At 31.7% G+C, this 25,168-nt stretch overlaps 3 protein-coding genes across 6 annotated transcripts; 1 reads left to right on the forward strand and 2 right to left on the reverse strand.

The window, feature by feature from the left end:
• Window positions 1-69: 69 nt before the first annotated feature.
• LOC105792697 (uncharacterized) lies at window positions 70-6,354 on the reverse strand. Its single transcript, XM_012621406.2, has 8 exons — window positions 5,669-6,354; window positions 4,470-4,561; window positions 3,639-4,339; window positions 3,479-3,549; window positions 3,116-3,205; window positions 2,800-3,000; window positions 1,750-1,885; window positions 70-815 (listed from the first exon to the last, which is right to left on the reverse strand). The coding sequence occupies exons 1-8, from the start codon at window positions 6,035-6,037 to the stop codon at window positions 652-654; spliced, it is 1,824 nt and encodes a 607-aa protein (XP_012476860.2). The 5' UTR covers window positions 6,038-6,354; the 3' UTR covers window positions 70-651.
• A 2,146-nt stretch (window positions 6,355-8,500) lies between these two features.
• On the reverse strand, window positions 8,501-16,059 carry LOC105792700 (protein PELOTA 1). The gene is made up of 16 exons (XM_012621416.2): window positions 15,748-16,059; window positions 15,593-15,675; window positions 14,710-14,782; window positions 14,500-14,574; window positions 14,360-14,416; window positions 13,441-13,486; window positions 12,273-12,348; window positions 11,546-11,621; window positions 11,360-11,392; window positions 11,200-11,268; window positions 10,924-11,030; window positions 10,358-10,430; window positions 10,201-10,239; window positions 9,440-9,534; window positions 8,868-8,974; window positions 8,501-8,783 (listed from the first exon to the last, which is right to left on the reverse strand). Exons 1-16 carry the CDS (start codon window positions 15,796-15,798, stop codon window positions 8,710-8,712), a joined length of 1,134 nt encoding a protein of 377 aa, XP_012476870.1. The 5' UTR covers window positions 15,799-16,059; the 3' UTR covers window positions 8,501-8,709.
• A 2,522-nt stretch (window positions 16,060-18,581) lies between these two features.
• On the forward strand, window positions 18,582-22,477 carry LOC105792701 (probable UDP-arabinopyranose mutase 5). Of its 4 annotated transcripts, none has more exons than XM_012621418.2 (4): window positions 18,582-18,784; window positions 18,863-18,906; window positions 20,727-20,856; window positions 20,946-22,477. In XM_012621418.2, exon 4 carries the CDS (start codon window positions 21,072-21,074, stop codon window positions 22,131-22,133), a length of 1,062 nt encoding a protein of 353 aa, XP_012476872.2. In that variant the 5' UTR covers window positions 18,582-18,784; window positions 18,863-18,906; window positions 20,727-20,856; window positions 20,946-21,071; the 3' UTR covers window positions 22,134-22,477. The 4 variants fall into 4 exon arrangements, with proteins under 4 accessions (XP_012476872.2, XP_012476873.2, XP_012476876.2 ...); XM_012621419.2 differs by having other exon boundaries at window positions 20,727-20,784; XM_012621422.2 differs by having other exon boundaries at window positions 18,582-18,906; window positions 21,082-22,477.
• The last annotated feature ends 2,691 nt before the right edge of the window (window positions 22,478-25,168 follow it).

Here is a 25,168-nt window from a genome sequence, read left to right on the forward strand (position 1 = left end):
GACAACTCAAAATATCCAAAACCCCGTTCAAATCGAACCGAACTCAACCTAATATAAACATGATTAATATGTCTAATCCACATCTTATTTTTGTTTAAAAATAATTATACAAAACATTACAAATGTGAATTGTCAAGTGTAACAACAAACACAGGTTAAATGAAATCAACAAATATGAAAATGAAAATTTCCTTATGAAAGTGATTAGCTCTCTCTTGCAATCTCCTGGTTCATGCTATATGCTATCTTACAACACAAAACCTTGGTATTCATGGTTACATAGGATAACAGAGCCTTGAGCTCCATCAAGAAATCGACGTACAACAACATATTTTTGCTTGCTTCATAAACCAATCACACCAGAAAGAAACTTTCAATCCCGACAGTGGTGTGGAGTAGGTACACAGTTGAGCCGGAAGAGGCATGGAACATAAAGGACTAGACACTTTTTTCTTTGTACAAAGAATATCAAGGATAGGAAAACGAATAACACAAACCTGTTGAATGCCGGCTCCTAAAGGTGACTGTGTGAATCAACAGGACTAAACTTAAAACACCCTTTTTTGCTTGCTTCCGGAAAAGGTCTGAAAAGACCCCAGGAAAATCTAGGGATACAAGGAGAGAACATTTGATTGAATAAATTCAGCAATGTTATGTTTGCCTTTCTGTTGTTGGAGATGGGGACTTAGCGGCTAAATCGCGAAGCAAAGACTGGGTGGCTACGAACTTCTCTCTCAGCATGACATTATAGTCATATAAACGTTGGAAATTCTTCTGTATATCAGACAACTCGATCTCCGAACCGGACTTCAATTCTGCATTGAGCAAGGAACAGGGCTGAAATGAGTGACTTCAACATAAAATATGTCAGCTAAATAAAATAACTATCAAGGGTTTTCGAAGAACACAAAGGCATACAGTTTCAGTTCATCACACCGAAAGGTCTAGTTCATTTCAAAGAACATTACTTTGACATTAACTATACTACTCCGACTCTTTTAGTTTCATTTAAGCACTCGTCTATGACACATACCCAAGTACGATTATGGAGATATGACCCTCTCAATACGTGAAAAACTTTGAAAAATTCAAACATACTCATATCAAGCACATATCCGAATTCAACACCCAAACCTAAATCGGAGTAACATAGACGATAAAAGTGCCATGATAATGGGTCAACATTGGTAGTTTAACTGAGAGGTCACTCTATTATAGGGACCTGATCAAATTAGTCCCTCTACTGTTAAAAAGAATCAAATAAGACCAAATCAGAATAGAGTATTTTTAAAGTTTTTATGGTTCTATAAATGAAATATTTTCTTTGGAATTGAATTGCAATTGGAAAAATATATAATTTTCAAGACCTTTTTTATACAATAAATGTTAACTCTCTTACAATTTGGGCTTATTTAATTCTTTTTAATAGTATAGAGACTGAATTGATTTATTTAATAGAGGGAATAATTTGATCCGGTCCCTATGACCTCCCAGGTACTTTAACCTTCAACATATAGTAAGAAATCATCTTGATGTATTAATTATAGTTACGAGTTTACATGACAATCTTTAAACAATAAAGCAGTGATTCAAAAAGCATATCCCCCTAGCCCTCCACGACTTTTTTTCCTTCCCGGCATAGTGGAAAGTATAATTCCAAGTATGACTTGAAAAAAAATCAACTCCAATTAAGTCTTTTCATGCAACATGTGATGATAATGATAATAATCGTAATAGCTAAGTTCGTACCTAGTGTCGGAGGCGGTGGAATTATTATATCATCATCGATAGCAAATGCTTGATGCTGGATAGCAACTGCATCTTTTGAACCGATGCAATGTTTCGTCTCAGCCTTAGCTGATCCACGTGTATTGTGTTTGAGGGCCTGCATATAACATTCAAGGAAAACTTGCGATTAGAAACCTATAGATCCAAAAGTTCGAGACAGAATTACTAATGGTTTTTACCCAAGGAAATATCAAACCCTGATACTCTGTTACAGGTATGTTCAATTTTTTCTAGGTTTTTTCCGGTAAAAGGATTTCTCCAGTCCCTCTCAATTTCGAAATTGAACAAACTGGTCACTCTAAAAAACCTAGAGCAATTTAATCCTGTCAATTCAAAAGTGAGCAACTACAGACAATTAATCACGATATGTTAATGTTTTCCATTAATTGTACATGATTTTGACTGGTATAATAATAAATTTAGACCTCAAACTTTACACATTCTGCCAATTTGATCCTAATTTAACAAATTTATCTTGCAACATTTACGTAAATGTTAAGGCTGAATTTGTTCAATTTTTTAAAATTAAGGTCAAAATGACAAAATATGTAAACATCGAAGGATAAATTTGTAACTATACCAATCAAAACTATGTACAATTGACGGGAAATAGTAACATCGTGATTAATTGTCCTTAGTTGCTCACTTTCAAAATTGGCAAGGATTAAATTGCTCCAATTTTTTTGAAAGGGACCAATTTGCTCAATTTCAAAACTGAGAGGGACTGGAAAGGTCTTTTTACCATTTCCTTTTCAGATATATTTGGAGGATCATTGGATACTCGACTCATGTTAGTACTTCAGTTTGGACAACCAACACAGTTTTAGGTAAAACTACATTACTTGGCCATTGATAACAGTCATATTACCAAGTACAGGTAACTCGATTCTGCAGACATGTCAAAACAATTTGCATACTGGACTCACTTAAGAATGACTAGTAACTAAAATAAATTGCAGACATGTCAAACAAGATCCCTCGTGTGTTAACAACGATATTGATAGAATCTACCTTTTCACTGGAGACTTGCTTGTGAAAACTTAATTCTGTCTCACGTAGCTGCTTTCGCTTCCTCGATGACCCACCCCCACGAACAGATCCATTACCAGGGCCCAATGGAAGTTGGAAACAACCATGACCAGGTTCTGCTTTAGAGTGGTTGTCAACATCCAATGCGCTGCAATTCCACGTGTACATGACGTATTTTCTCACCTGGTAAAGAAAAGCACATTAGTGTACTGCAACTGTATACTAAAGGACTAAATCAGAGAGAAATACTTGAATTGATTAAAAAATAGGCTATTTGTTCTTATGAGAAAGAAATTACTTTATCCCAGTGTTCTTGAGCTTTTCTTCTATTTCTGATCCTCCGTAAAATGCTATCTTCATTGCGAAGCCGTTTTATTCTGAACTCACACTACAAAGTACAAACCAAGCAGGTTATATACGAAATGTCGAATACTTCAAGCTCCGTTTTTTTTTTTTTTTCGTCATGATGCACAAATACTGAATATAAGCATTTTTCAGTTCATCGAAAAGAAGGGTATTAATAAAACGTAATATCATCAGTTCTTGACAATAGAAGGTCCTCGATCAATCTATACTTGAATCTTTATAATATATCCGGAAAATGAAGGGAGAACGTATAAAGAAAGAATGAAACGATAAGCTCATGAGGGACGCAACTTACTTGCACCAAGAGATAGAAAAATATCCCCATACTAATGCAATATAACCCACCAAGATCAGCAAGGAAACCCACTGCAAGTCGAATAAAACAATATTGCATTAATACATGGAACAGCAACAGAAATTAAACAAAATACGCACAGGCAAGGAAAATTACTCACCAGCACCTATTATATTTTGATTTTCGGTCTCAATGATGTAGGAAGAAAGATAGTTGACATATAATGTAGTGTTGATTAGTCCATCATTAGCATTCTCGAGTGAGGCTCGGAGCTGAGAAGTGTCACGCAAAGACGACCCCGGGACGAATTCATGAAAGAGAGGTTGAATTAGCCTCAGATTTTTTGCACTGCGGTATATACGGGGAAATAAATTGAATATCAATATGTTTGTGTCTGTCCCTCTGAATGTAACCGGGCTATTATCAAAGTTGCTACCATTCATCAATGTTCCACTAACGAAACTCACATGATCTCTCCTAATATGATCTTTCGCAGTTACATTGAACTGAAAACCTACAGCACTTGCAGGGCTGTTCGGAAGATCGACAAATTGCCATGAAATGGACATAAAATCTTGATTGAGTCGACAATTGCTGCACTTGAGAGTTATAGTTGGCCCTAAACTTGTATTATGACATGAAACATTGAGAATATCCGAAATAGGGAGAACTTTGTCTTCAAGGAAACCGGAACTTCCGGAAAGTAAAGTAGTAGGACTCCGTAAATTCGAGCAACTCATACTAGAAACAGGTGTCATGTTAAATTCAACGTCATTCCTGAAGGAAGCTAGGTCAGGTGCATTTGTCGCTATCACGTTATGTACTTCAATGGTTCTCTTTGCGATGAGCTGGTAAAGCAACCTAAGATAAATCATGAAGACGAGGAGGAAAACGTAAATCAATGTGTATTCATATGTCAAAAGGGTTTAAGAAAACATCCATAAGAATTCGAAAATCAAATGCTTGCTTCAAGAACATTATCCTCACTCACGCGGCAAACAGCCCAGTGAAAAGTATCCAACTAGCAATCGAGAAAGTTCCACCGAGTTCTGTTTTCCGTTTCACAACCAATTTTTGATCATCCTAAATAACAAAGGATACAAGTCAAAGTTTATCAGGTTTATACATCAAGAAAACATGTTTAACATACTTTTATTCTAGTTCCCAAAATCATAATTGTAATCATTCCTTAGACATACGAATTTCAATTTCTTTCAACTTTCCTAAGTAAGATCCAAATGACCGGTTTCAACAATAAGACACCCGAATCCAAGCATGCAAAAGTTAAATACATCTCAATAAAACACATTATCAAGGACTTCTTGATTAGCTAACATAAACCAATACCTAGGTCACTCCAAACTTTTCAAGACAATCTAAATCTAAACTCGAGCACGCTATCATCCTATACATCTATGTTGCTCTGACTCTTCATTTTGCTTGAAATACCACAGCACATATTTGAACATGGATATGAAATATGACCTTCTAAAGGTCCTTCAAATATATGAAAAACATTGAATAAAAAACTAAATATACCCATATCAGATACATACCCTATCAGACACTTACATAGCTTACAAAAACACATTAACAAGGACTTCTTAATTAGCTAACAAAAATCAATCCCTAGGTCACCCCAAAATTTTCAAAGCACTCCAAAATCTCAACCACCATCCTATATATCTATGTCGCTCAGACTCTTCATTTTACTTGAAATATCCTGCACATTTTTCGAAAATGACCTCTCAAAGATCCTCCAAATACACTAAATATACCCGTATTGGATACATACCTATCGGACACTTACACCCGAGTCCAAAATAATCCAAATAACATATCTATACATACTTGTTGACTGCAAAAAAGAAATCCCACTTAGGAAAAACACATATAAATCCATTTGGCCCCCTTAAAGTGGAAAATTTCTGCTTTAGTCCCTCCAAATGTATAAAATCCTAAATGAATATATGTTAAAATTGTAGTTTGGCACAAGAAATGCTAGAATTTCAATTTAGTCCATCTAGAAACCATAAAGATATAAGCCAATACAACATTGAAATTGCATTTGGAGCATTTAAAAATGCCTCAAATTCGAATCCTAGAAAGGCAAGATCCCTTTTTTTTTTAACTTTCTAGTACATTAAAAAGAATTCATTACTGTAAGAAGATTAAAAGAAAGGGACTAACCAGCCAATGCCTAGTAGCAAAGCAAACATCCAAACGACTAATCCACCACCTAATCTTAAACCAAACATTTCTTCCATCACCAAGCTTCATAAACCTCAAAAAGAAGCAAAAAACAAGCCAAGAAAGCAACATCACAAGCGTAGCTTCCAAGAAAACAGCTTGGGATTGAGTAAACTTCTTGATTGAATCAAATGACAAAATGTTCTTTGGAATCGAAATAGCATAATAATCAATCCCAGAATCAGTTTTAATAGCTGAATTCCCAGCATAAGTAATACAACTGTTGGCAGCAACATTGAGAAAACGACCAACTTGACAAGCACAACGGGTACCGTTGTACAAGATTGAGTTTTGAGGACAACTAGCCATTTTTTGTTTCAAAATAGCATGGTTGGGATTGGTTTTCGAAATGGGTTATTTGAAATGGGTTATTTGAAATGGGACCTTCAAAGTTTTTTGTTTGGGGTTTTTGTGACAAAGATTTGGGGCAAAGGACTTGGTCTGAAAGGGGAAGGAGTTAGAAAACGTATGAGTTTGGGGCTCTGGTTTTTCAGTTAAAAGAGAATCAAAGTTGAAAACTTGGAAGGGAAGAGAAAGGGAAAAAGAAACGAATGTTTGAGACCCATCTCCATGTCCATGTGAATATGTGACCAAAGATCCACAGGAATAAAGAAAAAGCTTCTTCTTTTTCTTTTATACGAATATATGATTTTTATATATATAGATGGAAAAACTACCAAGGAGACACCTGTATTACTCAGAAAATGAGTAAATTAGTTTATCTATGTTAAATCAAAGAACAAATTTATTTTCTATGTTGAAATTTTCATCAACTTATACTGTTTAAAATTGGCTTGCCCACTGAATAACCAGATAGTAGAAATAAATGAAATTTTGATAAAATGATCAATTTATTCTTTAATTTAATATATAAGAATTAATTTATTCTTTTTAATAAATAGGATAAAATACAATTTAACTCTTAATAGAATAGCCTCCATAGTACTTTTACCATAAATATTAAAGAATATATATGAATATATATATATATATATAGTTTATTTTCCTTTTATAAAAGATACCATATTTCCAGTATTTTGCTTTAACTTTCCTTTTATATAAAAAAAAAGAAAGTGGAGCACGTTGAATTATTTCAATTTGTGTATTCAGGACGGCTGAGTGAGAAAAATCGATTTTCAGTGTAATATTTGATTTGATTATTACTCAAAGGGTTAATATATAATGGTGAATGTATTTGAGAGGTGCTTTATTATATAGATTTAATTAAATTAGTCTATTTATTATTAAATGGTTTAATTTAATCCTTATATTGTTAAAAAGATTCAAATAATATCAAATTAAAATAGAGTTAATAGTTACTATTTTAAAAAATCATTTATTTTTAATAAAATTAATATTTTATTTTTTAATGGTTCTTTAAATGAAACTTTCTGTTTGAAATTAAATTGCAAATAAGAAAAATAATTTTCAAGATATTTTTATACAATAAATATTAATTCTATTACAATTTGAACTTAGTTGATTCTTTTAATAATATAGAAAATAATTTGATCTAGTCTCTATATAGGGACCTCAGGTATTTTAACCCTTATATTTCCAATATTTTGCTTGCTTTATTTCTCCTTCTATACAAAAAGTGAAACACGTTGAATTAGATCTTATTTGACTATTTGGTACGGCTGAGTAAGTAATGGATTTTGAATTGGTGAAATAAGTCAAAATCACCTGTTGGTTTAGAATAAATATATTTAAAAATTATAAAATGTGTTGTTTGAAAATTTTAACCAGATTCGATCAGCACATACTTATTTACTGAATCAATTGATTTTATATCTCTCATCAAATCGATTCTTAAATCGACGAGTTAAATTTAAACTATACCATAAATAAAATGAGAAACCAATTTAAATAGCAATATTTGAATCGGTTTTATTAATTTCAATTCAATTATTTGATTAATTATTCTAACCGAAAGGAATATTTTAGATTTAAATTAATAAAATTAATATTTATAAAACTAATCAGAAAAGTCTTCTTTCTTTCGTTTTATATATGTGTTCTTTAGTATATATACTTTATTTTACTTTTATAAAAGGTAAAAGTATTAAAAAAGTCCCTGTATTTAGGGGCAATTTGTATTTTGATTTTTATTAAAAAATTAAATCAATCCTTGTACAAATTAATTCCTCAATTAAATTATCTCTTATATTTATAAAAGAATATACAATTAGATGTCATAATATTTGTATAAACTTTAATAATTTATATAAGTATGTATTTTAATATTATATTAATCATGTTTAAAATGTTTATTATTCGTACAATTTTTAAAAAAAATTGTATTTATTTTCTATATTTGTATGTATGAATGCAACACAGAGAGTTTGGGGGCCACGTTACAAGACTGTAAATTCAATGAAAACTGTTCAACGGTCGAGAATGAGCCAAAATACTCTGCATTTTTTTTTGGTTTTTTCTTTTATCATTTTATTTAGTTTTTCAATAAAACAGGTGTTGAATCGAATATTAACTTTTAACGAAAAAGAATATTAATCATTTTTTCAGTGGTTCAATAATTGGATTGACTTTAGTAAAGAAATTTAATTTAAAATGAAACAAAATATTATATGTATTAAATGATTATTAAAAGAAATATAATCAAATACTCATTGATTGAATCCGTATTTTATCAATTGATTAAATCTTTAAACGAGAAATAATGAAAATTAAAAAATATATTAAAATATTTAAACAATAATTTAAAGCCGTAGGATGTACCCAGAAAGCCAGATGTAGGATAATGCAAAAAACTTTTGAATTAAATATTTTATTTCCATAACACACTGAATGAAATAATGTTACACTTCTAGAGTTGATTAAATACTCGCTAGTATCTGGATATGATACAGTTCAAATACTGATTAACACATTATATATATATGACCGAAAAGGGGGAGAAATATGAGTACAGTATAAAATCTCGATGCCGGAAACTCCGAACATATGAAGAAAACGGTACCCTACATTTCGATGTCTTCCAGATCCGGAAGAGGGAAACGAAGGATTGCCGCAATGCCGGTCAGCTGTGCCAGTTCTGAATATGGATGTGAAAATGAGTGTAACGGAATTCGGAAAAATTATAAAAAGAAAAGACCAAATGCAGCAAACGAATACTCACGTTCCCCTGATACGTGCATAGACGAAAAAATGTGAGCAGTGCCCCCCGAATTCTTAACAGAGTTCACCAAACCGACATACTTTTGCCTCGTAATTACATCCGAATTCCTGCATGCGAAGTCAGCAATTAAATGACAATAAGCTAATGAAAGAAAGAAGGCCGACCCCGAGAATGATACAAAATAGTGAACACTAACACCCCAAACCCTCTAATGTCAGTAATAGATTTGGCAATCCATTTATGCATGTCGTGTTTTTTGTTTTCCCTTTTACTGTGTCACTGTGTAAATATAACATGGTCAAAATCCTAAAATAGGACCATGATGCGTGTACTAAGTGACATATTCGTTCCGAGGTTCTACGTATTCATGCATAAAGACATATTGCTACAGCAAGCAGATAAATTTGAATTGTACAGCAATTTTTGTGTGCTTCCCATCAATCTCACTGTCAAATCCAGAGAATATCAGCAGAATAGCAGCAGGAAACGGAAAAACAATTATGTGCTACTAAATTCTCATTCAATCTAAACAACTGTCCAAACATATTGAGTTGATCATATGATATACCAACCTGAAGAGATCGTCGGTAATAAGAAGTGTTTGAACTGCCATTCGCTCATGGGCAACCTCCACATGTTTTGGCCCATAGCATGCACGTGCCGGATCCTTTATGATAAAACCAAAGCAACTATAAGATAAGAACATAGCCAAATAGAAGACAACTAAGTTCTAAAACAAGCAATCGAGCCATTGTTTATCCAGCCAAGACTCCAGTTCCCTCAGCCACTTCCTCAACTAATTAATATGGGCACACACATTCTGTACATATACATCCATGTGCATGTGTGCACATGCATATACGCGTGTCTGTGAGAGAAGTCATTTTTTGGTAACTATTCATGACACCATGAACATCAATTCTGACACATTCATTTTGTGCAGCATCTTCATTCGGAATCATGTCCTTTCGTTTGTAATGTTTTAAAGTGTAATAAAATACTTAATATTCACTTCTAATTAATCAACTAAAAACATTGTATACAATTATATATTGTTTGGCCAGCCAGATCATTAACCCAAACTACTTAATTACCATGAAAAGGCCAAAACACAATTAACCTATAGCCCATAGCTAAGTCACTCTAGTCATTGTTATTGGGCTCTGTTTCATAACCTTCACTTTCACCATATATTAAAAGATAAACCACATTTCGACTTCCATTCTCTTAATGCAAGTAAGAACATATTAACAAAAATGAAAGTATCATTAAGTCATTCTATACATGGAATACAACCAAAAAATAGTGTAGAAACACTAAGTTTGAACCTTACATTTGAAAGCATGTTGAAGAAATCCTTGAGAGCTCGGACCTGGTAAAATTAGGGAAACAAAGCATAAAAAGCTGTTATGAGAAGAAATAAATAAAAACAAGGAACAACCAATGAATAAAAAAATAAAATTCTTAGCCTGGTATGGTTTCTATAATACCTCTTGCGCTGCTTTGGTGTCTTTTATCATGCTCATAACATTTGGGGCATCCAAGACTTCTTTCAAACTATGCCTGCATTATAGTCAAGTTACACTAAGATCCATATTTCATATTTGTACTAAAGCTCTGAAATAAAATAGCATCAGTTAGAAAATTTATAAGGGCATCTGAATTCACTAAGGAATATAGGTAAGACAAATGAAGCCATCAACTTTTACACTCCTGTTACCAGATCGAAGCATTTCAGAATCCCCATATTTTATTGAAGATCACAAAGTAGGTGAACATCGTTCTATAGAGTTCTTAATGTGTAGACTAGTATATTCTAATGCCAGATTTTTCAAAATAGATACTGAATGCAATGTAAGTAAGTAGGGAAGCAAAGAACATAATGTGGTTCACTAAGAATGTACAAGGAAATTCTCGAGACACAGAATATAGATGTCCCGAAATAATGGAACTGTTAATATATCACATCGAGCCCCTAGATATTTTAGATGCAAGGCAAATTTACATTGCCCATTACAGTTAGCAGAGTAAAAGCTGAAGCAGAAAGCAAACTTACTTATATCCGGAGCTAGTATGTACAAGAATTATTCGCGACTTATTCTCAATAATTGGCCTCAATTGTCTTCTTTCTGCCTCCAACATAAGATGACGATGGAACTGGTCCTGAAACATATAAAGAAATAAAAAAGATAATAAAGCCAAATGTAACACATGTTTAAACAGAAAATTGCTGTAAAATGTTTTTCCATGAGTTATTGCCTAAGGAAAATTGAAGTAAACGAAGAATCAAGGCAACTAGAAAGGAAATGAGTTAAAAGGCTTTGTCTCAGACCTTTGTGAAGCCAGGACTAGCAATAACAGCACAGCGAACAACATTGAAATCAACATGTTTGAGGAAAGCCTATCAAAGATGCACAAAAACAACTTAGAAATAAAATAAATGCACTTAAAATCATATAAAACAGTGATATTACAATTCAAGTATAACTGACCTGTAGAACATTCTCAAAGAACTTCTTCAAAGCCTGTAGAATGTTAAAAAGAAACCAATAAGTACACAAAGTAAAAAGGTAGAGAACAAAACCCAATTCTCACTACATGATCTCAAAGGTACAGGGCTTTCTAAATCAGAAACAAATTCCAAACGTATAAGAATAATTTTTTTTAAAAATACATACCGATTCATAACCAGCAATGGCAGGTCCATGCTTACGAGGAATTGAAGTTTCAATCCGTGAACGGGTACTTGTCATACTATTGTACAGATCACAATGGTAGTAAGTTAAAAATCTTGTACACCATTAAATACTAAAGAAATTAACATTCGAAAGTCAAATATGCAAGTAGCAGACAGGAACTGGATCAAGCAGACATGGTGTAACAGCATCTTCTCATGAGTAATACTTTGAAAAGGATGATTTAAAATGAAGGTTCATGTGCTTCCTAAATGCAACCTATGATTTCATTCCAAACAAAAAAAATTGCAACTGATGAATTCTACTTCAGAAAGGACTGGTCACTTGCTCCCAACACTCTTATACACTTGCCCAAAATCTTTTCCTGACAATTTACGTCAATACTTAACAAAAGTTTAAGAAACAAAAATACAACCCCGTCTTTTCTAGAAAGAAATGCTACAAAGAGGACTACTACAAACCAGAAGAGATACTCAAGTTACAAAGTGGAATACTTTAGCATCCTTATCACCAAAAAACTGAAACACCACAAATCATCCCATAGATGTCAAACGCCTTTATTAAATGATTTTTTGAACTCCACATCTTAGATTTCTAGGGATGTCAGGCACCCAACAAAGTAAAGGATAATCTCCCAACTTCATATTATCACCTTAACAAGCATCTAAAGCAGAGTACCAAATTCATTCTTCAAGTTAGTCACACATACCTTTTACCAACAAGCAAAATATTTGCTAGCCCTTCTTGCATTAGTACCACAGCCAGATCTGCACTCGCACCAGGATCTGAAATATATTAAGCAGTAATTGCAAAGTTAAATCATACTTGTTAAAAACCTTTCAAATAGAAAAGTGATGCAACCTAAATTTGCATTACTGAAGTTGAGACACAGAAGACAAACTACAGAGCAAATGAAGATACAAGAAGACAACCATATTTTAGGAGAAAGGCAAGAAACAAAAGGAGGGAGAAGAGAATCCAAACACTTATTCAACGATTAGAAGAGATAAGCAGATAGACAAAGACACTGTGACAAGTAACAAATATAAAGTAGGAATGTCATCATTTTAGTATTTTTTTGGTTGAAGCCTGAATTTGTTCCTCTATTATTTCAGTTCCGAATTTTAATGGTTTTATTCAATAAAATGTAATTTAAGAACAGTTAATAACACGGTTAAAGCTTTATAGTTAAATTAGGCCACATGACTATTTTTGTTGATGATAACATGCCAACCTGAAACTTTATGAGGTGGTGCTGATTAGTACTATAAATATTTTTAATAAAAAGGTACAAAAGCATTTTTTTGGAATTTCTAAGCCAGGCAGGGTCACTTTAGATTCAAAATCGGACTGGACAAGTTTTTGGGTATGGTGATAAAATGTTAATACCAGGACTAAAACCAATAGCTTTGCCAGCTTTATCTAGATGATGACATGTGATACCATTTTTAGACCCATGTGATTGCATGGTGGTTCAATGTTAATACCAAGCCTAAAATCAACAGCACTAAATGAAGGAATCAAACCTAAATTAATGCCACAAACTAACAGTTTAACTGACACAAGATATGCCAGTCTGTTACTAAATAAGAACTGGCAAACAGCCCTAATCATGAACTCTTTAACCGTAGTTGTGAAGCTATAAGAGATTCTTTCCCCTTCTTATTAAAATCAACACTTTAAGCAGGAAGTGCAGAGGTAAATCAGCTAAAAATTCTCTGATCCTAGAAAACACTTCTCAGAAACACTAACCAAGATAACAGGAATTTGCCATCAAACACAGATGAAACTCAGAAATCAGCTCTAAGCACAATAATAAACAACAGATGCTTTCATTCTGTAGCAATACAGACAATTGGAGAAGTCAGACTACATACCAGAGGCCTGCCGGAGAACATCTAATGCCAATGAGTCCCATATTTTCTAAAATATGCAACAAAAATTCCACAATTCAGTGAGAGTATCAAATACTTTGAAAGAGAGAAGACAGTACGCTTTAAAGAGAAACAATAACAGAAATACTAGTAATAGATGAACAACAATAAGACTAATCACATAAAACAAAAGCTATGAAGAACATAATCCAAGCAACTAGCTAATATTATGTGCAGAGATAATGACATTCCATCAGGTCCATGAATTACAAAAGAAGACTTTTGTTCAGAAGGGTATAAAAGAAATAACGGCTACAGAGAATATAACCTAGAAGTTTAGTCAGTATTTAGTGTTGCAATCAGGATAGGCTAGAATCACAATTAAGATTTCTCAATGATTTCTATAATTTGGGCATGAGCCATTCCACATTTTCTTGCTTTCTATAACTTGAATAAAACTAGATAATATGTGCTTTCTTGTTCTAATTAGTTTCTAAATGTAGGTTTCAGTAAGCAATTTTACTTTTCAAGCTTATGTCCATGCCTTTGACCTCTGTCAACTATCCCCTCTCAAGGATTCTTGATGGCCCCCATCCCTCTTTTCTAGCACACCCAGCCAGAGACAGAGATACATCTTTCCCGTCAGATATGTACGTACATGGCATATCTCTAAAAAACCCAAAACATGTAGAAACTAAACAACATATCATTCATACAATATCAAAGATTCTCTAACTATACAGGAATATGTGCACAGATGAAGTGTAGCAACTAGAGCAACATTCATAACTATCAACAGTAGACATTTGAGAGAGATGCCTAAAAGCATACAATTTTTATATCGCACAGATATAGCACCCAAAGCAAGAGGACAAACAGGAAAAGATACAATGATATAGACTATTCCAAAAAGGATAGCTACCTTTCTTAAAACAAAAGGTCGCTGAAGCTCAAGTTCGAGAGTATGGAATTGTCCTATCTGCAACAAGATGATGGTGCATTTTAAAAGCAAGAAGAAGAAAAAGGAGGGAAAAAAGGGACAAAATCCTATGGTGCACCTACCTTAACATGCTCATTCTCCAAGGTGTTCTTTCCCCTTATACGCAAGACAGATCCTTCTTTGTCATAATCTATGGCCTAAAGAAATATGACATGATATCAGTACTAATATTCATACATTAACTACAAAATTAAAAACCAACCACGCTGTTAAAACTTATTGGCAGGTCAAAAAACTGAGAAAAATCAATTGGCAGTCTTAAACAATCATACCTCGACTTTTATTTCCAACTTCAGGGCAACACGCTCTGCATCTCTTCCACCGGCTGTCTCCCTTAGAACTTTCCTATTATGGAATGCACATAATACTAATAAGGTATGACATCAAGAAACTTACAAACATTGACCTGTTTCAATTTTTGTTTTACATGCTAAAAATATCACTGCACTTAAAAGTTATGACCTAGTATGAGAAAAACCTTCGAATTTGAAGAGGAAGTTTTACAGGACAACAATCAAACTTGCTTTGCTATATGGTATGGAATGTTGGACTGACAAGAGAAACATATACAAAAGATGGGTATAACCAAGATGCAAATGTTACAATGATGTAGTGTGACAAGGGCCGAGTTAGAAATAAGGATATCAGTCTCCGCGTCAGGATGATTCCTATAGAAGATAAAGTGAGAAAAAACCATTTATACTACTAGGAGGATGGAACAAATTAAAGTTGCATCTAGTGAAAGCTTGAAGGGGAAACCAAAAAAGACATGGTTAAAAGTGATAAACAATAACATGAAACTATTAGAACTTGAGGACGTGATGGTGAAGGATAAGAATGATTGCAGGAGTATTCATGCAACCGACATAAATGTTTTTTTATTTCTTGAACCAAAGCTACCATGAGAAAAAAAAATTTTAATCATCAACTAACAAATAACCGACTTATGAGTACTACTAATTCATGAACAAGAAACACCATATTAACAGAAAACAGTAACATTAAAAATAAAGACGAACATTATAGAATTTAAACTAATCATACTACATAAAAGCTCTGTAAAACCCTAAATTACCTCATCCATAACGATATAAAGCAGCTAAATTCAATTCAAAAAAGAAAGCACACAGTTAAATAATGGAACCAAAAAAATACCTGACGGTTCGAGCCATAACCCAATCCCCAGTAGCTATCAAATTGTAAGCAAACCAGAGATCCTCTGAATCCACTGGTATCATCTGCAATCAATAATATTACATTAAAAAGAAAAAATCAAAACTCAAAGGGAAAAAATCCCTCTCTTTTTTTACCTTGACGCTGCCAGGGCCATTGGGAACTAGGTCTCGGTGTACGACCTTCATGATTTTCACTATAAAATCTGTTTTTCCTCCTTTTATTTAAAAAGAATTAGCTTGAAATTGAATTTACCCAAATACGAACTTGCAAGTATATAAACACGAAAAGGGTATAAATTAAAGGGAAAATAATCAGGATTTGAGATGTGATATGAATTATGAAAGAAGAAGGGAGGACGTCGGCCGATGGCGGTGAGGTAGAATATAACGACGCGACGTCAGCGGTGTTGATAGAAGCTGTGATTAAGTAATAACAAAAGAGTAAGCGTAATGAAAGTAAATATTATATATGTATACAAATTCTTTTATTTAAAAAAAAGCCCAGAAACCCACTTAATAATTTAATTTAGATGTAATTATAAATTTGTGACATGTTACTTTATAATTCTTAAGGGTGTATTTGGAATTTGGAGTGATCGGATAGAAAGAGTAGTTTTTCGTTTGTTAACTAAATTATTTATTTAATATTGTTAATATACTACTTTTATAATTTTACTCTATTTATTTTTAATTAAATTAGTGCTTCATAAACTTATAATATGAAATTTTATTATTAAAATTTGTAATATTAAAATTTGAAAATTTTAAATTAGCACTAAAATTTATCATATTACTGGGTGAAAAATAATATTTTATATAATTTTTTTATTTTTGATGAACAATTATATTTTTATAATAAAAAAAAGAGTCGATAACTTTCTACTCTAATTTGAAAAAATAGGTGAATAAAAAAATGAATAACTTATGCTTTGTTTTGAGAAGTTGTATGAAAAAATTACGTATGTAGTTGATTCAATGAATTTTTTTATTTGGATAAAATTTTATATTTTTATAAATAGTGTTTTACCTAATTATTATATTTTCACCCAATTTACATTACGGGCTATTGAATTTGGTATCACCAATTCAATTACAAGATCGCTAGAAAAATCAAATTGTATTCACTATTTATCTATAATATATTTATTTTAGTCGAAATAAAAGTATCCACTGCAGATATGATGATTAATATAGGTGAGGATTAAACTTTCAACCTTGTGTTAAGGAATGAGGTGTTTATCATTGAGGTGATTATCTATACCATATTTAAGATAGTAATTGAGTTAGTGTCATTGATCATTTAGTCTCACTTCAGTCATAAAATTATTTAAAAAAACCTATTTTAATGTCTTGAAGACACTTTTGTCTTTTCATAAAAAATTTTAAAAATACTTGCACATGAGTTGATTCCAACCACTCAAAGCATAATAATGTTTAATATTTCGCTTTATCATTTTAACTAAAGTTACATTTAGTTATTATATATATATTTAAAATTTTTATAGAAGTTGCTATTTTATTAGGTTAGTAGCGAAAGTTGTGGATTTAATTTATGTATTTTAATTTAATCAAATTTAGTCATTATACTATTTGAATTGGTCAATTTTAGTCCCTATATGTTTCAAATTTTTAATTTTAGTCTTGACCTGAACAATAACAATTAATTTCGTTTGGTTAAATTCAATTACTAATCTTGTACTTGTATTGTGCATGCAGTTGTATTTTTGTCCATATTCTCTAATTGGATCATTCCAAGTCCTTATATTTTTTTTTGAATTTTGAAATTTCAATGTTAATGAATTGACAATTGTTAGTCCATTAATTGGAATTTTAGCAAACAATATGTGGAAATAACTAGCTACCATAACATTACGCATATGATAATATGGTTGGTGAATCGAATATTGGAACTAGTAGAACTTAATGAATTTAACCATTATCGTTTGATGATGATTGAAATTCTAAATTTTAAAAATATAGATACTAAATCAAATTAAAGTACAAAGCTTAAATTATCAAGTTTTACAAAATACAAGGACTAATAGAAAAATTAACCCTTTTATTGGTTAATACCATTAATATTTTCAATTAAAACATTACGTGATTATATATAATTTCAATGCTCGAAAAAGTCATCATAACTAATACATTTTGGATTTACCTTTCTTTTGACATTATAAAAAATGGTAATATTTAGCTTTGACCTCTATACCATGTTGAAACTTGGATTTTACCCACATGCTTTAACTCTTTACATAAATTGATCCATTTATTTTATAATTTTATTAATTAATTTAAATAGTTAAAATTGTTAACTATAGAAATTACAAAGTCAATGTCATTTTTTTCCAAAGAGAATTATCCAACAAAATTTTTTTAATCATGACAAGTTCAATCAACATTTTCAATATTATATTTTATTACAACACTACTAAGTGATTTTTTTAAATTATAAAAGTCACACCAATGGTGAAGATAGGATTTTGGCCCCATAAAATGATTTTTTTTCATTTAGGTCCTTATATAATTTATAAAATTATACATTGACCTCTAAAATGATAAAAATTTAATTTAATCATTTAAAATTATAAATATATAGGTTACTAAAATGATGAAATTGTATTTTTACTATCATAAAAATATATAATTTAATTCCGGTCCCTCAATTTTTTTAAAATTTACCCTGATTTTACCTTCAAAAATTTAATGTATAAATTGATACAAATAAATAATTAACCAAAGAAGCATCAAGTTCAATTTTTCTACTAAATATTTATTTAATTATTTCCTATTTTAATAAACACATAATTAATTACTTATTAAATGAATTAATTGTCCATGGTACTTTTAGTTGGCATCCTAAGCTAAATCCTAAGTACAACACGTGGCAAAGATTTTGAAATTCTAAATTATTAATAAATAAATATTAAAATATAAAATAATTTAAATTATAAAAAAATTAACAATAATCAACCCTGTGAAGCGGGCAAACATTCCAGTTGTCAAAGGTTGAAGGACGAACGACGGAGAAACCAGTGCAAAAATCTTCTACTTTATTTTCTTAGAAATTTATTTTCATTTTCGTTTTGTAATTTTTTTTTGTTTTAGACTCTTAGTTATAAATTGAAGATATTAATTTTAAAAATATAAATTTACAGAGAAAAAATAAGCAGTAAGTGAATGAGAACCTCGCCCTCTTTGCTATCTCTGACTATAGATTCAGCTGTTCTTAACCTTTCCAATATCGCAGATCTCTCTCCTCTTCCCGACCATATCGTCATCGACCTCTTCCTGGTAAAATATTATTTCTCATTTTTTCAATTTCTTTTTTGAGTTTTTGTTGCCTTTTGACTTGATGGGTACTTTTAATTTCATTGTTATTTTGCGGGTTTTTCTTGCCTTTTGGCTTGATGGGTAGTTTTAATATCTTGTTTAGTTTGTGGGTTTTTCTTCTTGCCCTTCGGCTTGATGTGTAGTTTTAATTTCTTTGTTATTTTGTGGGTTTTTTTTCTTGCCTTTTGATTTGATGGGTAATTTTAATTTCTTTGTTAGTTTGTAGGGTTCTTTTGCCTTTTGGCTTGATGGGTAGTTTTAGTTTCTTGTTTAATTTGAGGGATCCCCCCCCCCCTTATGTGAAGCTATGAATTCCTTATTAGGTGGGTTTTGAAATTGTATTGTATGTACTTTTGGGCAAACGATTCCTTCGACTTCGACGAGAATATAGCTAAGTCTTTAGAAAGTAGTTAATAGTTTTCTTGAGGTATTATTGCCTATAATCTGCATTGCCAAATTTGTTTGATGATCTATGATTTTTGGGTTTCTTTATTTTTTTCAATATTCAAGTTTATGTTGTGATTCTTAAATATCTTTCCTTTTTTAATAGTAGATTTAAGTCAATTTCAGTGTTGACAAGCCCTCACGCCTTAGCGTCAGATAAAAAAAGCTCTTTAAACCGGTTTAGGTCAGGTACATTTAATCCGTCATATGGCTTGTTTGTCAAGGCATATTTTATTGTAAGATAAAGATGACAGGCATAAAAAGCTTGCTTGATTGAAGTAATCTTCAATTTATTTTACTTTTGATTCTTTTCATTAGATGTAACTTTACTGGTAAGATAGGGATAATGCCAAACTCTCTAATTATCAATATTTGGTATTTGACAACGGATTTGGGACCTTAAAAAAGTTATGCATGATGGCCAACAAAATTAAAAGAAAATTTTGCTTGTTTCATCGATAAAGTGGACCAATCTCTAAAGTTCATTTCTCTAATTACATGTGTTAAGCTTGTTGCATATGTTTACATATACAGAGACATGTATAGAAATACACATATGTACATATTGCCTCAGGCAGTTTAGGGTACTAGTGCCTACGGTGTGCTCTTGACAACATTGGTTAATATTTCCTATTAAATTTAATCCCCATTCTCTATTATACTTTTATGAAAGTTTGTGGCCTTAGGACGTTCAAAGCCACTGCTCTCTCTTTTTCGTTTCAGTTTTAATGTCCCAAGTTCTAGATCATGAAACTCTACTTTGGTAGGACAAAATAATCAAGATATTGAAAAATTGATGTTAAATTTAAAGTTTTGAAGGTTTGATTATTAAAGTTGCCCGTGTTGAGAATCTGGCTATTTCTACGAGTTGAGCATCATTAAAGTTTGTACATGTTTAAAGATAAGGCAACATGATAGCACTTGAGGAGGCTCATGAACCCTTTTCCTCTTTTTTTATCTTCTGGTGCTTTGACAATAGCTCACATTGCTCTCTCGAATCGCTTATGTGAGAAGTTTTACAATTGCTGCAACCTTTGCACTAAAGTTTCTATGTTATGATCATTTTTTCCCTTTTTCATTTTCCATTGCACATTTCAGATTTTACCTTTTTTTGTTTTCGTAAATTTTTCCGTCCCCTTCTTTCTCATCTGGATTTTTTCTGTATCTCCTTTTTTAGCTATTTATACATATTTTTAGCCTCGTTCTTCTGTCTGATTATCTTATTTTTCGGTATACAAATCCAGTTTGTCTCTTTAACCTGGTACATTTTTATCTTTAATCTCTTGTTTAGTTCTAATGGCATTCATGTTGTAAGATGTATTTCCATGTTTTGGCAGAGAACGCTGAGAGCTGGAAAGTTAACTGAGAGAGTTCTCAAGTTGTTTATAGATACCGGTAAGGACGAGGTCTTTTCTCTTATACAAGCACTCAACATTCGAGTCACACTTACCCCTGTCCTTCCTACCAGTAAGTCATTTTGGAGTTTCAAATATTCGTTTTTCTTTTACAATGGATTTTGAGTTGATTTCTATGATGAACTTCTGTTCCCTCTGTAGGATGTTCTGAGAAATTCTGAGATTGGTTTAATCAGTGGAACACAAAGTACATTGGACTAGAGAGTTACAAACGGTTGCTTTTAAGAGGCCTAGCTCTTTGGGATTGGATTGTTGGTATTTGGCAAGATGTCTCTAGCAATTAAGGATGATGAGGTTGACATTGTTATAGGAGCTCTTCGTTCGGATCTGACAATATTCATGAATGAATGGAGACCAATGTTCTCTCGATTTCATGTCATAATTGTCAAAGACCCTGATTTGAAAGAGGAACTCAAAATACCTGAAGGCTTTAACCTTGATGTCTACGGAAAGCCCGACATAGATCAAGTGGTGGGTTCTTCTACTTCGATTCTCTTCTCTGGCTATTCCTGCAGGTATTTTGGATATCTTGTTTCTCGGAAAAAATACATTATCTCTGTAGACGATGACTGCCTCCCAGCCCGAGACCCTAAGGGCTTTTTGGTGGATGCTGTTGCCCAGCATATAAGCAACCTTACCAACCCAGCCACACCATTCTTTTTTAATACTCTGTATGACCCTTATGCTGAAGGAGCTGATTTTGTTCGTGGCTACCCATTCAGTCTTCGGGGTGGGGTGAAATGTGCTTTGTCATGTGGGCTATGGCTTAATCTGGCTGATCATGATGCACCTACTCAAGCCCTCAAGGCAAGGCAAAGGAATTCCCGATATGTTGATGCAGTTATGACCGTCCCAGCCAGGTCCCTCATACCCATTAGTGGAATCAACATCGCTTTTGAGCGGGAGGCAGTAGGACCTGCATTGGTTCCAGCTCTGAAGTTGGCTGGGGAAGGTAAGTGTAGGTGGGAAACAATGGAAGACATCTGGAGTGGGTTGTGTGTTAAGATTGTATGCGATCATCTGGGGCTCGGTGTGAAAACTGGACTGCCGTACATATGGAGAACCGATAGAGGTGACCCTATAGCAAGCTTGAAAAAGGAGTGGGAGGGTGTGAAGCTGATGGAGGAAGTTATCCCCTTCTTTCAGTCTGTAAGGTTGCCACGAGAAGCTACAACAGTGGAGGAATGCATAATTGAGGTGGCAAACGCTGTTAAAGAGCGGCTAGGATCGATGGACCCTGTGTTTGCTCGTGCTGCTAAAGCTATGCTGGAGTGGGTCAAGCTCTGGCAATCAGTTGGATCTAGCTCATCACGATCCTCAGCAGTCTAGGAACTACTAATCATGATTTCAGTGTTTTTAACATATATCCACCCTATATATATAGCCAAATGGATGAATAAAAGCATATTTAGGCTCATTGTTGTTGCAGACCTGGCTTTGCTTAGTCTCTCGGTTTTAGTTATGGCTATAGAGACGCTGTAATGAGTAGTTAAAACCATTGCAATAATCGGATCCGGTTGATTGAACTGGTTCAACCGGAAGCCGAAGGCTTGTTCGGTTAGACTTTCGGTCTGGTTTTCATGACATTGGTTCAAACTACTCGTATATCATCCTTGGAGAGAATTTGGGTTACTTTTTATTGTGTTAAATAGCATGAATTATCTTTATGCTCATTGTTCTTCAAGTTTTTATGCAATAGTAGTAAGCCTTTCTCTGTCAGTATACAGTCATGCAGTTTTGCCCCTTTAATTTAGTTTCTTATATATTAAACCAAAAATTAAATTAATCTTTTTTTTTAATCGTCCGTTTGGACTTTTAAAAATCGACATAATTGATGAAATAACTGCTTGGCACGTGTACCTTATGTTGATGAATAGAGGTTAATTTTTAATAGAAATATCAATTTGCTCTTTGATATAATGTATAGAGACTAATTTGTCATTTTTAAGTGGAGAGGTCAAAATACAATCAACTCTTAATATAAGGATTTTCACGATATTTTTACTTGGTAAATAATAAAATATTGGATATGATTTTATGTTATCGTTAACAACATATTATAAATTTTAGGGTAAATTGTATAAATGGTCATCCAATTATAATCACATTTTTATTTTGATCACTCAATTTTAATTTTTTCTAATTTAGGCACTAATATTTAGATTCGTTCCTATTTGGGTTACTCGAGGTTAAATTGATAACAGAAAATTTTTTAAACCAATATAATAACATATTTAGTCACCAATGCTTACTTATTCTATCAATTTGATCCTAATATTAAATAATTCAATAAATTTAACCCTTCATATTTACAAATTCTATCAATTTGATTATCAAACTTTTTAACTAAAGCTTTTAGCTTTTAAAACAAAGACATTTCACATCTATTAATTGTTTTATTTATGGTTGAAATTATCCAATTAGGTATGTAACTATTTTTATTTATATTTTTAAGAAATTAATGTTAGGAATTAACTAAACACGGTAAAAATGATAGAAAATTTAAAATTTAAAATATAATATAATATATATAATATAATTATATAAATAATGTGATATTTGTAAAAAATAATTTCTCACTTTGACTAACATAATTTTAGTTTTTAATTAATTTGATAAATGATTTGATACTAAATCATATTATTAGTAATACATTTTGCCTACTGTGGATTTAAAATTAAAAACAAATAATTAAAATAAATAGAACACATAATAATCTCTTAATCAGTTTATAAAATCAAAAATATTATCCATGTAATAAAAGGAAATTCAATTAATTCTTTCACTTTTTTTCTTATGAAAAATAAATGTTCATAAGTTTTCTTTTATAATTATTGATTGAACAATTGGATTTTTTAAAACTATATTTTTAACAATGGATTTAATTTCCAATTTCAAGGACTGTTTATATGTACATTGCAGGAAATATCATACTATTAACAATAAGAGCAAACGTAAAGTGTTTTTTTTTTTAAGGTTTTCCGTTTTCTTTAGCCAAAATTTTATCAATCAAATGATTATGAAATGTTGTATTTAGAAGAAAACTACTAAGAAAAAAAAAGAAAATGAAGTTTCAAGATAAGCTCATTGGTATTAGAAATTCGCTCGAAAAATAACTCATTAGTTGAGAGAAAATTTTTGTTGGGGGGTTTACAAATTTATAGATGTGGAATGCCTCTGTTTCAAAAGTTAAAAGTTTTAATTAGGAAGTTTGAGAATCAATTTGATAGAATTTGTAATTGTGAATGGTTAAATCTATTGAATTATTTAGAATTAGGATCAAATTGATAGAATATCTAAGTATTGAGGACTGAATGTGTTATTATACCAGTTAGAAAAAAGACTTTTCGTTATTAATTTAACGCCGGGTGACCTAAATAGGAATGAATTCAAGGTTATTGCTTAAATTGAAAAAAGAATTAAAATTGGGTGATTAAAACAAGAATATGAGCATAATTGAGTGACCCTTTGTATAGTTTACCCTAAATTTTAATAGTTTGGTAGAAAAAAATAAATATAATTTTGTGACTTAATGTGTATTTTTATCTTTTAAACATGCTTTTATTCAATGCAATACACGAGTTGATTGTATATATTAATTATAATTAATATAGTTTAAATATTATAAATTCAACTCATTAATTCGTTGAATCAATAAAATCTTTAAAATAAAATTTCATCATAGTCTGTACATCTCAGCCTCAAACTGCTGTTGTTCAATTCCTCTCTCATTTAGTTCATTATTCAAATCATTAATAAATGATTCCTTTCCATAATTTTAGGTGAAAAATTAGAGAATAAAGGATGTTAAAATGGATTATTTAAAACAAAATTAAAAGATATAAAATAAAAATAAGAACAATTGTTACACCTCTTACCCGTATCCAACACCAGAATAAGGTACGAGGCATTACCAAAACACATACACTTGTAAACGTATTTAACCGAGTTATAAAATTTCATCTAAATTAAAACTTTCAAAATAATTAACATGTTTCTATAACTTTTCACAATATATCCTCAAAATATTATAATCATAATAATTAGGGCCTACGAGACCCGATACATACTCATGCAATTCAATGTTTCATTTCCATTTCATTCAATTCGCAACTTCTCATGCTCACAATTTAAATCAATTCACTAGCAATTTCCATTTAATTCACGTACAATTCAATGACATTAAGTTCAACACTAATACGTATTTACCATTTAACTCAACGTTTATCGATTATACCATTCAATAACACATTTATGAAATTCTTAATTTTGCAATGAAAATATCACTTTAGCTTAAATAACAACATCATCCTGGTATAAATACACTACCACTTATCCATTTACTTTAATTCATTTGGGCCCAT

Source organism: Gossypium raimondii, chromosome 8 (assembly GCF_025698545.1).
Source record: "Gossypium raimondii isolate GPD5lz chromosome 8, ASM2569854v1, whole genome shotgun sequence".
In the NCBI taxonomy this organism is placed as follows: domain Eukaryota; kingdom Viridiplantae; phylum Streptophyta; class Magnoliopsida; order Malvales; family Malvaceae; genus Gossypium; species Gossypium raimondii.